The sequence below is a fragment of the Atheta coriaria genome, unplaced genomic scaffold (genome assembly GCF_025399875.1).
Source record: "Atheta coriaria isolate IRGN ID8LTWV9N9 unplaced genomic scaffold, Caltech_Dcor_3.1 hic_scaffold_5_pilon, whole genome shotgun sequence".
In the NCBI taxonomy this organism is placed as follows: Eukaryota; Metazoa; Arthropoda; class Insecta; order Coleoptera; family Staphylinidae; genus Dalotia; species Dalotia coriaria.
The window spans coordinates 12,212,536-12,223,171 of record NW_027045447.1 but is presented as its reverse complement, the minus strand read 5'-3'; the positions used below and the strand labels follow the sequence as shown (position 1 = coordinate 12,223,171).

Here is a 10,636-nt window from a genome sequence, read left to right as displayed (position 1 = left end):
CGATAACTAAGCGGTGGAAGTAATATTTGTCTGCAAATAAACAAATCAAACATGTAAGTTCAGTAATAACATTGCATCGACTGCGACGCAGTTTGATACATACGTAACTGAAATGCGGTCGTGACGTAAAACAATGATTTACGTCAATGGCCGAGCGTTTGACGTATTCAAAGTTCTGACGAATTGAGCATGAATAAGGTATGTTCGTACCAAATAACTACAAACGCATTTTACTTGCCTAAGTAGACATGGGTGTTCCCGAAATATTTAAAACGCGTTGTTACTTTTGCGGAAAACCCAAATGAAAAGATTTAAAAAGAAAATTAATAAAAATACATTTGAAAGTTTAGTTTTTGTTTCTATAGACGTAGTACACTTTAACGACAAGGTGTAATAAGTAGCTTTTGTATTTTTATATATATTTTTTATGTTTATTAAAAACATTTAAATTATGGAGGCATCCCTCAACAAAAATAAAGATATAAGGATTTCTTTTATTTTAAAAGTTTTGTATAGATATAAAAATCAATCATAACAAAACGGTTGAATAATATAAAGTTTACTTTTAACAGAATATTGATAGCAAAGCTCTTAAAAAGATCTCCTCACTGGATAATTATGCATCGTATTAGGACCAAATCTGGGCGGTTGATTTGGATTCATAAGTGGACGTGGCGGGAAAAACCCAGGACGCATAGCTCGATGTCCTTGCTGGAAGGTCATATTACCAACGCCCATTCTTGGTGGTACAGCTCCCGGTCCCATCTGTTGGTTATATCCAATTTGCGGATTGGGTTGCGACCAACTGGGATATCCACCTTGCTGAATTTGGTGGTTTTGTGATAACTGCCGCTGGTGCCAATCACTCCTTCGCTCAAAATCACCACTGCAATTGCTCTCCCGCTTCTCCCGTCGTTCAAATTCTTGCATCTGAGGTTGCTGTGGACGTCGCTCCTCCTTCTCGTCCTTATTCTCGCCCAATTGCGCTAGTATCTGCGCCGGGGTAAGCGACGCGAAAGATTGTTGTTTGATTAGATTTTTCAGGGCGCTTCGTGCAGTCGCCAGAAAATCATCCTCGGTAACGTTGGCGCCAAACTCTTGAGTATCTGGCGTGCATTGCACGGCGACGTCAATGCGTTGAATTTCCTTAAACTTTGTACACTCTTCACACACATAGTCAGAGGTTTGTGCTGCCGCATCTTCAAAAGTCTTCTGCTGCAAATCGTCGTCTGTTGGAAGAGTAATAGGCTTTTCCTTTACATCCAGCCGCGCCAATAACCTGCTGAGAGATGTGGGCTGCTTTTTAGTGTTTAGTTTTGATGTGAAACTGAACTCTACACAAGAACCAAGCTTTGGACTTCCACATCCCGATGTACTCGGTGATTGAGTTGAATCAGTCTTTTGAAGGCGGTTTACGCAGATGAAGAAACGACCGTCCGGCCGCTGCAATTTTGGTATTAGCGTCAACGCGTCTTGACTACGTTTTAACACTACAAGTTTACAAATCTCAATATAACATAAACAATATGTTCAATTAGTTCAATAAAGCATAATTAACTAAAGCTCCAATTTGCAAATTTCACTTCTGCTTACAATCAGAGCTTTTACATGGTAAATAGATATAATAGTAATATAATAGTAAATAGATAATAGAATTACATGGACAAGACTCACCTTTATCTTTGTGTGCTGGGTTGATTTGTTGTGCATTGTCTAAGAAATAACGACAAATGTGATTAATTGTTTGCTTTTTTAAAACAGTCTCAACTTAATGAGCAACATACAATGAAATTCTTACCAGATCTTTGCGTTAGTTTAAGATATTCCGTGAGTGATATATTGTCATCGTTGAAAAGCTACAAAAACCAACACTTTAATGCTTCAAGTTAAATTTTCACCGCATACCGCGCTACAATTTAGCAAAAATTATTGCTGCATGTCGTAATTGTCATTCGACAATGATTATATTATATTTTTATGCAAATTACGCGTTTATGGTTCAAAAGTTGTCAACTAAAACTGACAAAATTTCATAAAATACAGTACTACCTTCTTATTGGCCTCATCGTTCGTCTCAACTGGAAAATTCTGCGCCGGTGTATACATCTGCTCATATGATGCATAACCCTGTGGGTATCCGACACCATATGGATTTGGATCCACTACGTGCCCATTACCAATAAAAACGATTGATCGTATGATGCACCGGCGTATTGCGTATGGCCCATCGGTGGCATCATAAACGGCATCGGCATAATTCCCATGTTATTACTGTATTGATTATAGCTAATGTGTGAACCACCATTACTCTGCGCTGTAATATTATTCATATGATCATGGTCCATTCGCGATAGTTTGCGATCTAGTTCTTCAAGAAAAGATAGCTTTCTATCGGGGGATCGATCATAACTGTGTTTGGACGAGTGTCGCTCCGCTGATGACTTCTGATAACGATTCAAGGAGCGAGAACGATGTCGAGCTCGATCTGGACTGTGACTGCGAGATCGTGGCCGTTTTCGACGATTGTCATACCGAGATTCATATAATGATTGGGGGATAGGTGAACGTGTGCGGGACCGACGGCGATATGGTGGTGAATAGCGCTTGCGAGGATGAACCGTCTGTACAGGTGGTGAGCGACTCCGGCTGTAGCGACGTTTCCGGTGGGACGGTGATGGGCTCCGCGAATAATTATGTTTTGTTGAACGCGATGATTGTCTTACATCATGAGTAGCAGCAGGTTCATCCATTTCGGTTCCTGGTGGCACTAATCCTGTCTCAAGAATGCGGAGTTTTTCCGTGATGCGTTCCTTCTCGCATTTTGCTTTATCTCGCTGTATATCACGGTTTACCTTTTCAGGATCACGCCGACTATCGGTATCATACTTACGTGTTTTATTCCGCTCTCTTGGTTTACCTTCCAGAGACCGAGATTTCGATTTCCTCTTAGGAATTGAATACTTTTTCAACTTATCTATTTTACTATCAGCAGGTTCATCTTTTTTTGAATCACCAGCATCAGTTGTTATATTTTCAGGCTCTGTTTGTTCTTTCTCCACAGTTTCAGTGTCTGTGCATGCTTTTTCGTTTTGTGTATTCAATTCAATTTCATTGTCTTCCCATGCATCAACCACATCAAGTCCAGCTAGGAAATCCTTATTGTTGAAATCGTCAAAAAAATCTTCAGCTACATCAAGTACATAGCGAAAAACAATATAAAATGTTTACATTTTTATCATCTTAAATCTGCATACCATCCAGAAGTGTTGAATAATCCACAGATTTAGAGCAGTCACTTTTAGTCTCTTCTGAATTTATGGCACTTTCTTCTTTAACAACTGCATGTGTTGATGTATTCTATAAAATACATGATAAAAATATCATAAATAATTTCATTAGGTTAGGTATATTGAAGGTACCTCAAGTGCCTCATCCACATTGCTTTCTTCTGTTTTAATTGTAGATTCACTTTCTTTAGTCTCTTCCATGGTGATCATAAAGCACAACAGTGTTTGTTTTTTGATTCTACATTAATCCGAAAAATTTAGAATATCTTAACCACAAGAACGGGAATTAAGCGGCAAAAGCAACTCACAAAGTATTATAGTTCCAATACAATACACATCACGCCATCTAACAGTCAAATGTAAAAACTATAGAAAACATTCCCATATATATTGCCCTGGAGACGTTTGTTTACAACTCACGGAAACAGTAGCATATAGATATTGTTATACATATTTGTAATAGAAAAACAAAATAAACACGGTCAAGTATTAAAAATAAATTTCTCAATTCAAAAATATCACGATTTGCAAACATACCAATCGATTTTTAGTTGCTTTTTTCTGGCTCATTATTATCGCCGTTCTTCTCATTGGTATAAATTCGCAACCAATTGATAAACATTTTCGAAAACAAAGTGGCAAACGCCCCGTAATGATCGTTGCCCTGCTCTTTATCCACAGTATCTAATATAATCATTACACGTGTGTCAATTATATAATGATTCACTGTAATATTAAAATTAACGATTGGTTTCTTTGGCGTGACATCCTTCAGCAAATGAGACTGAATATATTTGGATATTTCGATTTGATGTTCCAGAAAAGTAGCATCTTTCTTCATTGTTTGTACATCCCTAAAAATATTCCTTGCATCCCACAAATTGTACAATCCACTTACTGATATATGTAGTGGATCATAAAGATCCGCCAACAGATCAGGTTTCATCTTCATTTTCTTTGGATTATCGTGTGAATCATCGTCTTTTTGTACATTAATCGTAAAATTGTACACGTCCGTCAATACATCCACCAAGAAACTATCAACGAATTGAAACCATGCGAGTTTTAACTCATAACACATTTCTGTGACCCCTGGCGTCAACAAAAACTTAATATTTTTAACTTTCGGCATCTTCGCACGCATCTGATACTGTGAAATGTTATCAAAACTATCAATGCAAATATTGTACAATAAATGTGGTGCTTGTGCTTCGAGAATATCAACGGCTCGTTTCAACTCGTTTAAATATTCATCCACGAATTTCTTTCCAAGCGTCCCAACCAAATTGCGATTGTGTTCGAATGGATCTTGTACGCACATCAAGGAATCCACTTTCAAGTGTTCATCACGAAAACTTGTCCGATACAATTCAAACTGTGCAGGAAGCGTGTCTAATGATTGAAACACAGTCTTTTGTACGTTTTCACCCAAATATGGACAGATAACAAACTCGTCGTAGTTGTAAGTCAAGTAAAACACAAAAAATCCTTTCAATAACTCGTAGAGTGAGGCATTCCTGATTGAGGCTAGATCAATGGAGTACATACCATCAAAACCACCATTCCACCCATACTGTATATTCCTCACCATAGGATTTTCTTGTAACTTACGAATTGATGGTAGATTATAAGGTGCTTGTTGCAGGTAGTAAATAAACATGATTGTCAAAGCGTAGTTTGTAAGTCGAGTGTTTGTCCCACCAACCATGCGTAGTTTTGTCCAGAATTTTAATACCAACAAACACAACTTGAGTTTGTTATCCAGACGTACGATGAACTGTATTAGATATGAGTTGCAGACACCCAGCATGTTTTTAAAATTAAAATCGCATTTTAAACCAGTCGGTACATGCACGCATTTCACAATAGGAGTGTTCGCCCGTGGGATGCAAACAATATTTGTAAAAAGTGGGCTGTGATTAAGTACATCACGACTTTTAGTAATCGCCTCCACGTAGAATATTTTCTTGGCTTGACGTGGCGGATTCGGGACGCCAATGTAAGCGTCAATATCCGAGTCAGGAAAAGCTAGACCAGTTATAGTGCTGCCAAATGGATGCACTTTTGAGTTTGGGTATAATTGTTGCATGGTTTTCTCAAGGTCTGCGCACAAGTGGAGGTACTTCTTGATTTCCAGCTCTGTATTTGGTTGTAAATGAGAGCAAAGTGTTAGGATTTCATCACCGAATGATCTCTGGTTAAAAATTATTTTTAAGATGTTTTCATAGGCGTATTCTTCTTGTGGAGGTGGTTGAGGTTGAACTAGAAACACGCGCCATTTTGAATAGGTTAAACAGTAGTATTGTACCTTTAACTTGATTAAATTATGACATTTATTTACCTTCAGTACGTTTTTTAGCTGAAAACTTAATCCATTTCCCCTTGAACTTCGCCCTGCCTCGTTTAATTAAGTCTTGTGCTACACCCGCATCGTCGTATTTAGTAATCATCCACATGCCCTTCGATGGCATGTAATGTGATTTGACACTGCCAAAAATTTCCATAAACTGATGAATTTCTTCCTTTTTAACTGCATTGGGCCATCCTAAATATTACATAACGTTAAAGATCACAATTTTTAACGAGTGTTTTAGTCTTTTCACTACATTCAAACCCACCTACTGAAAATACTGAAGATTTATAATCGTTGTCCTCCGTGAGTGCCGCATGAAGAGCTAGCTGATGTCGTTTGCCTTGGTTGTGGTTATCACGTGCGCTTTCATGAGGTATAGCCACATTACACACTTGACAAAATAGAGGCCCGATTAAATCCATTTCGTCTTTTAGATTGTGTGTCCTAAATGAATAACATTTATAGTTCCCCAAGAATGTTTATAATAAATTAAATTTACCTGTTTTGGCATTAACAACTTTTAGAAAATATTTGGGCTTAATAAAACCATCTGAATCTCCAGAACTCAGTATGACACCATTAGCAGATTTATAAAACTTTAAATTGTCTTGCAGCGCTTTTCTCAAATTAATATAAATATATACTTGGCATGAGGCTCGCATGCCACTGATTATTCCACCTGTACCAGGCAAACCACATGCGAAATGAATATGATTTCTTTGCATATGATGCAATCCTGTCACTTTTATTTTGTTCCAATTTTTAAAATAAGTCCCATGTATAATTTCTGGATAGTCAGTAGTAAGTCTTGGGGTTAAATGAATTTCGATTAAATCTAACTTTTCAACCTACAATTTTTATAACTTTATAAGCAAAATTAAAAGACTTGGAAACACAACACATTTTTAGGTAAAATATTCTATTTACCTTAATGCTGTGTCCTTGATTAGCCCTGATCCACCACTGCTTATTGTCATCTAGCTGTAAAGTGAATCTCTGTTTGTCATTGTGCTCAGCAATGCGTAGAATATCACTGATTGAGCACTTGTTTAATTTTGGATGCTTCAACAGTTCATCAACTTTAATAAAACCCTCCTCATTAATGCTTAGACCCTCTTTAATTGCTGAATGCCTTAACAACCAAGACAAAGTTTTGCTGACACTGATGTTATCTACAATGTTGGAGTTCATCTGAAAAAAAATAAATTACAGGCAATTACCAGTATTAGGAAACAATTGAATTTAAAACGTACTTAATAAAATAATGCAAGGGCTGAACCTTATTACAATCAGGAGTATTGTTCAATAATTTAATTGTTCTTTGTGAGCCTATGGCGGGAATTTAACTCAGGACACAATCCAACATGATTACGAGGTTAAACTAACAGTGTAATTCAATGATTCCACCAATAGAGCGCGCTAGTGGTATATAAAACACATTAAATTATATTATAGTAAAATAAGCATAAAAACTATAAAGTAAACTCTTGGTAGTCAAATCAACGACTTTTATCATTCATTATGAAGCAATATTCTTCTTTATTTGCTTAGTGTACAAATTCGACAGGATCAAAAGTATTATCAACCTGTTTTGTAACGACAATATTCTGAAATACCTTTGCGGACTTTTTGGGTGTTCTAGTCCTGTTGGCACTAAGAAAATCTACATGGTATAGACCAAATTTTAAGCTGCAATTTAAAATAAGTATCAATAAGTTTTTTCCTTTAATTACATCAGTAGTTAAACGTACGTGTAACCTCTTGACCACTCAAAGTTATCCATCAAAGTCCAATATATGTAAGAAACTACATTACTTCCTTCATTTATTGCTTGTAGCACCTGCTGAATATATCCCTAAATCAAAAAGAACTGTTAAACCTTTTAATCAAAGACATTTATATAAAAACCTTACGTTCATATATTTAATTCTATTGTCATCATTTATATCCTCAGAAGCAGCTCCGGCATAACCATTTTCCGTAATGGAAATAGGAATATCATACCCGTATCGTTGACCAATATAATGTAACAAATAACGAATGCCTTCCGGCACTACAACAAAATTCTCCCATCCAGTGAGTTCCCATAACCTATCCTGCGACAACAGGACGTTTGCATCGCTGGCATAACTAGGTGTAGCCGGCACATTTTGCCCAGCAGCAGTCAAAAGAAACGTGGTGTAATGGTTAAGCCCCAAGTAATCATATGAACCACGAATCTCCTTAATTTCTTGCTTGGTAAATCTTGGCAGACGCGAGTGCGTGAAATTTTGAGCACGACTGACAAAGTCAATCCTTTTACGCATAACAGGTGAATAATCACCTGTCTTTGAATATATCGGATGGACAAACCAACCAAACTAAAACAAACAAAAATACTTACAATTTACAATGTTACATCCCTACTAATATTATAAATGCGAAAGTCCTGATGTTTGTTACACTTTCACGCAAAAACTACTTAACCGATCATCATGAACATTTGTACACATATTCTTAGTGGTCCCCGAATAGTTATAGGCTACTTTTTATTTAATAAAAAAAATATTTTTAAAATAAAATAAAGAAATTGTTTAGCCAATAATACCTCTGCATCTGACTATTTGACTACTTTAACGCCATCTAGCATTCCAGCAATGAAGCTCAAACCTAAGTACTATAGTACCATCACACTGTATTATCACACTGTATTACCGACAGCTACGTCAACATCAAATCCAATTGACTACACTATGGAGACTACACTATACTTCCATAGACAATACTTTCAGCAATTTTAAACTTCCCCCCATTCTACTTCATTGTTACTTCTTCTGTGACTACAGACGCTTACGGAAGCAACTTCATTATTTTAGATATTCGCGAGCGAAGCCGCGGGTTAAAGCTAGTACAAAATACATACGTTCATCTCCATATAATCACGAACAGATCGTCGATCAGCCACACTAGAAGCATTCAGAGGCTCATACCAATCTGTTTCAGCTGCAATTCCTATACTACCACCCTGGGTTTTTTTATATTTACGTTGATATAATCTGTATGTTTTACCATGAGCTCGTAGAAGAGTATGACCACATAAATAAGTTCCAATACCATCTTCAGAGAGATACGGGGCTGAAAAACCATTGTATGCGTTTTTGCAAATATGAGAAGGCTCATTGAATGTCGTCCACACCTTTACACGGTCGCCAAACAACGCGAAAAGTCGATCAGCATATTCTACAAAGATATTCGCTAATTTAGGGTTAGCCCAGCCGCCGAGGTTTTGCAAAGATTGTGGCAGGTCCCAATGGTACATTGTAATCATCGGTGTGATATTCTTTGCAAGCACAAGATCAATCACCTTGTTATAATAACGTACACCATCAGGATTTACTGTTGTTACATAGCCCATTGGAAATAATCGTGTCCAGGACACGGAGAAACGGTAACAGTGTACTTTTAGTTGTGCGATTAGTTCAATGTCTTCTTCGAGTTTATTGTAACCATCGCAAGTTATATCCGCATTAGACCTATCCAAAATCTTCTCTGGTTGATTATGAGTTGAAAAATCCCAAATGTTTGGACTTTTTCCTATTAACAAAAGAATTAATCAAGTATTTATGATTTTTCTTAACTATCAACTTATTTACCACTTGTATTCCATGCTCCTTCATTCTGATATGCTGAAGTCCCAACGCCAAATTTAAATTCATCAGGAAATGCGGAATAATTGTGTGTTGAAATCGGTTTATGTCTTGAAGATGTCACAAATAGATGACAATAAAAACTATAATTAAATGATTACTTTAAAATTAACAAAATAAATACGCTGGAATATAATTTACCTCAGTGTGAATAACCAAAAATACGCTGTTATCATCATGCTGATACGCGTCTGTTCAAGACTCTTGCGGAATTAAATTTATTCCACTTTCGATTTCCTTTTTGAGGCTCTTGATTACGACAAACTGCGTCACTTGTCAACATTTTGCAATGAATCAGAACATGTAAATTCCTTGCTTAACAAATAAAATAATTATGGCTTCTGTCTGACTACCGACCTATGTACTTACATGAACATATTAAATTTGGGAATGTGGAGGGTATGTCCATGAAATTATAGGTCGTTAATTTTTACCTGTTTAGTAAATTACAATTGCACATAACAATGAAAATATTTCAAATTTTTTTTTAAAAAAACCGTTTTTGTTGAGGTCGATAGTTGTTACTCACTGCTTTTTATGTGTGGATGTGTGGAAGACATAAACTTGAATAATCGATAAATATTTGTGATTATTGAAATAACTGCAAGTTTATGCATAGTGTAGTAATTCAAACTAAGAGAGGAGAGGAGAACCTAGAGATCTGCGACTGGACTGCTGGAGGACTCAGGCACGACTGAGTACCGTGTTTGCTGCGTGCTGCCCTTTTATACCTGCGGGTGACCCGCAAAAAGTGGTGGGGTGAGTCGCTGCTAATCATCGTAGCGTCTATTCACCCCCACCACTTTTTGCGGGTTACCCACAGGTATAAAAAGGCAGCGTGCAGTGACTACGGTGCTCAATCGTGCCTGAGTCTTCCAGCAGTCCAATCGGAGGTCTCTAGGGGAAGAGGAATGTTCAACTTTCCTGCTCTTATGCCGTAACCTTCAAAGTAGCAAAGATTACTTACCAATAAATTTGATGAGTCACCGCGTTTAATAACGAATAAGTTTAACTCCAAATCAAATTAATTTACAATTTCATATATTACTTAATATTATGCACAAAATGTGTGCAGTTCACACGCGGTAGAAGTGAAAAGTGTTATTTTAAATATTGCTTTTCATGATTGTTACAAACTGTAAAAATTTGCGTGGCATAGGTTGCCTATATTCCAACATCCAAACTGAAACTCAGAGCTTTAACTACTTGTTATGTTTACCGGTAGAGGCCGCGCGCTTGTCACTTTGCTTGCCACAATTCTTGTACTAAACGAACCGCCTATTTGACAGACACAGACCAGCTGTAAAATG

General features: G+C 36.9%; 2 protein-coding genes across 9 annotated transcripts; both read right to left on the bottom strand.

Annotated features, from left to right (window-relative positions):
• Positions 1-474: 474 nt before the first annotated feature.
• LOC135792213 (uncharacterized) lies at positions 475-6,281 on the bottom strand. Its single transcript, XM_065302826.1, is given in 12 exon segments — positions 475-1,490; positions 1,675-1,713; positions 1,799-1,856; positions 2,050-2,170; positions 2,173-3,187; positions 3,255-3,357; positions 3,420-3,525; positions 3,629-3,633; positions 3,838-5,549; positions 5,629-5,832; positions 5,906-6,084; positions 6,140-6,281. Coding segments are annotated over 11 exon segments (4,419 nt in total). The 5' UTR covers positions 6,063-6,084; positions 6,140-6,281; the 3' UTR covers positions 475-591.
• An 866-nt stretch (positions 6,282-7,147) lies between these two features.
• Positions 7,148-10,603, bottom strand: LOC135792444 (myrosinase 1-like). 8 transcript variants are annotated; one of them, XM_065303080.1, is made up of 8 exons: positions 10,294-10,603; positions 9,696-9,760; positions 9,468-9,637; positions 9,273-9,409; positions 8,543-9,213; positions 7,554-8,000; positions 7,392-7,495; positions 7,148-7,329 (listed from the first exon to the last, which is right to left on the bottom strand). In XM_065303080.1, the coding sequence occupies exons 3-8, from the start codon at positions 9,503-9,505 to the stop codon at positions 7,188-7,190; spliced, it is 1,539 nt and encodes a 512-aa protein (XP_065159152.1). In that variant the 5' UTR covers positions 9,506-9,637; positions 9,696-9,760; positions 10,294-10,603; the 3' UTR covers positions 7,148-7,187. The 8 variants fall into 8 exon arrangements, with proteins under 8 accessions (XP_065159152.1, XP_065159151.1, XP_065159150.1 ...); XM_065303079.1 differs by lacking the exon at positions 10,294-10,603 and adding an exon at positions 9,856-10,037; XM_065303078.1 differs by having other exon boundaries at positions 9,468-9,760.
• Positions 10,604-10,636: the final 33 nt, after the last annotated feature.

Bases quoted from the DNA above. Each gene is read 5' to 3' on its own strand.
- LOC135792444 (XM_065303078.1), bottom strand. From the start codon at position 9,505: ATGATGATAACAGCGTATTTTTGGTTATTCACACTGAG. The intron at 9,214-9,272 runs GTAAATAAGTTG...TTTTGTTAATAG, and splicing joins AGGAGCATGGAATACAAGTG to GAAAAAGTCCAAACATTTGG. The intron at 8,001-8,542 runs GTATGTATTTTG...TGTTTGTTTTAG, and splicing joins GTGATTATATGGAGATGAAC to TTTGGTTGGTTTGTCCATCC.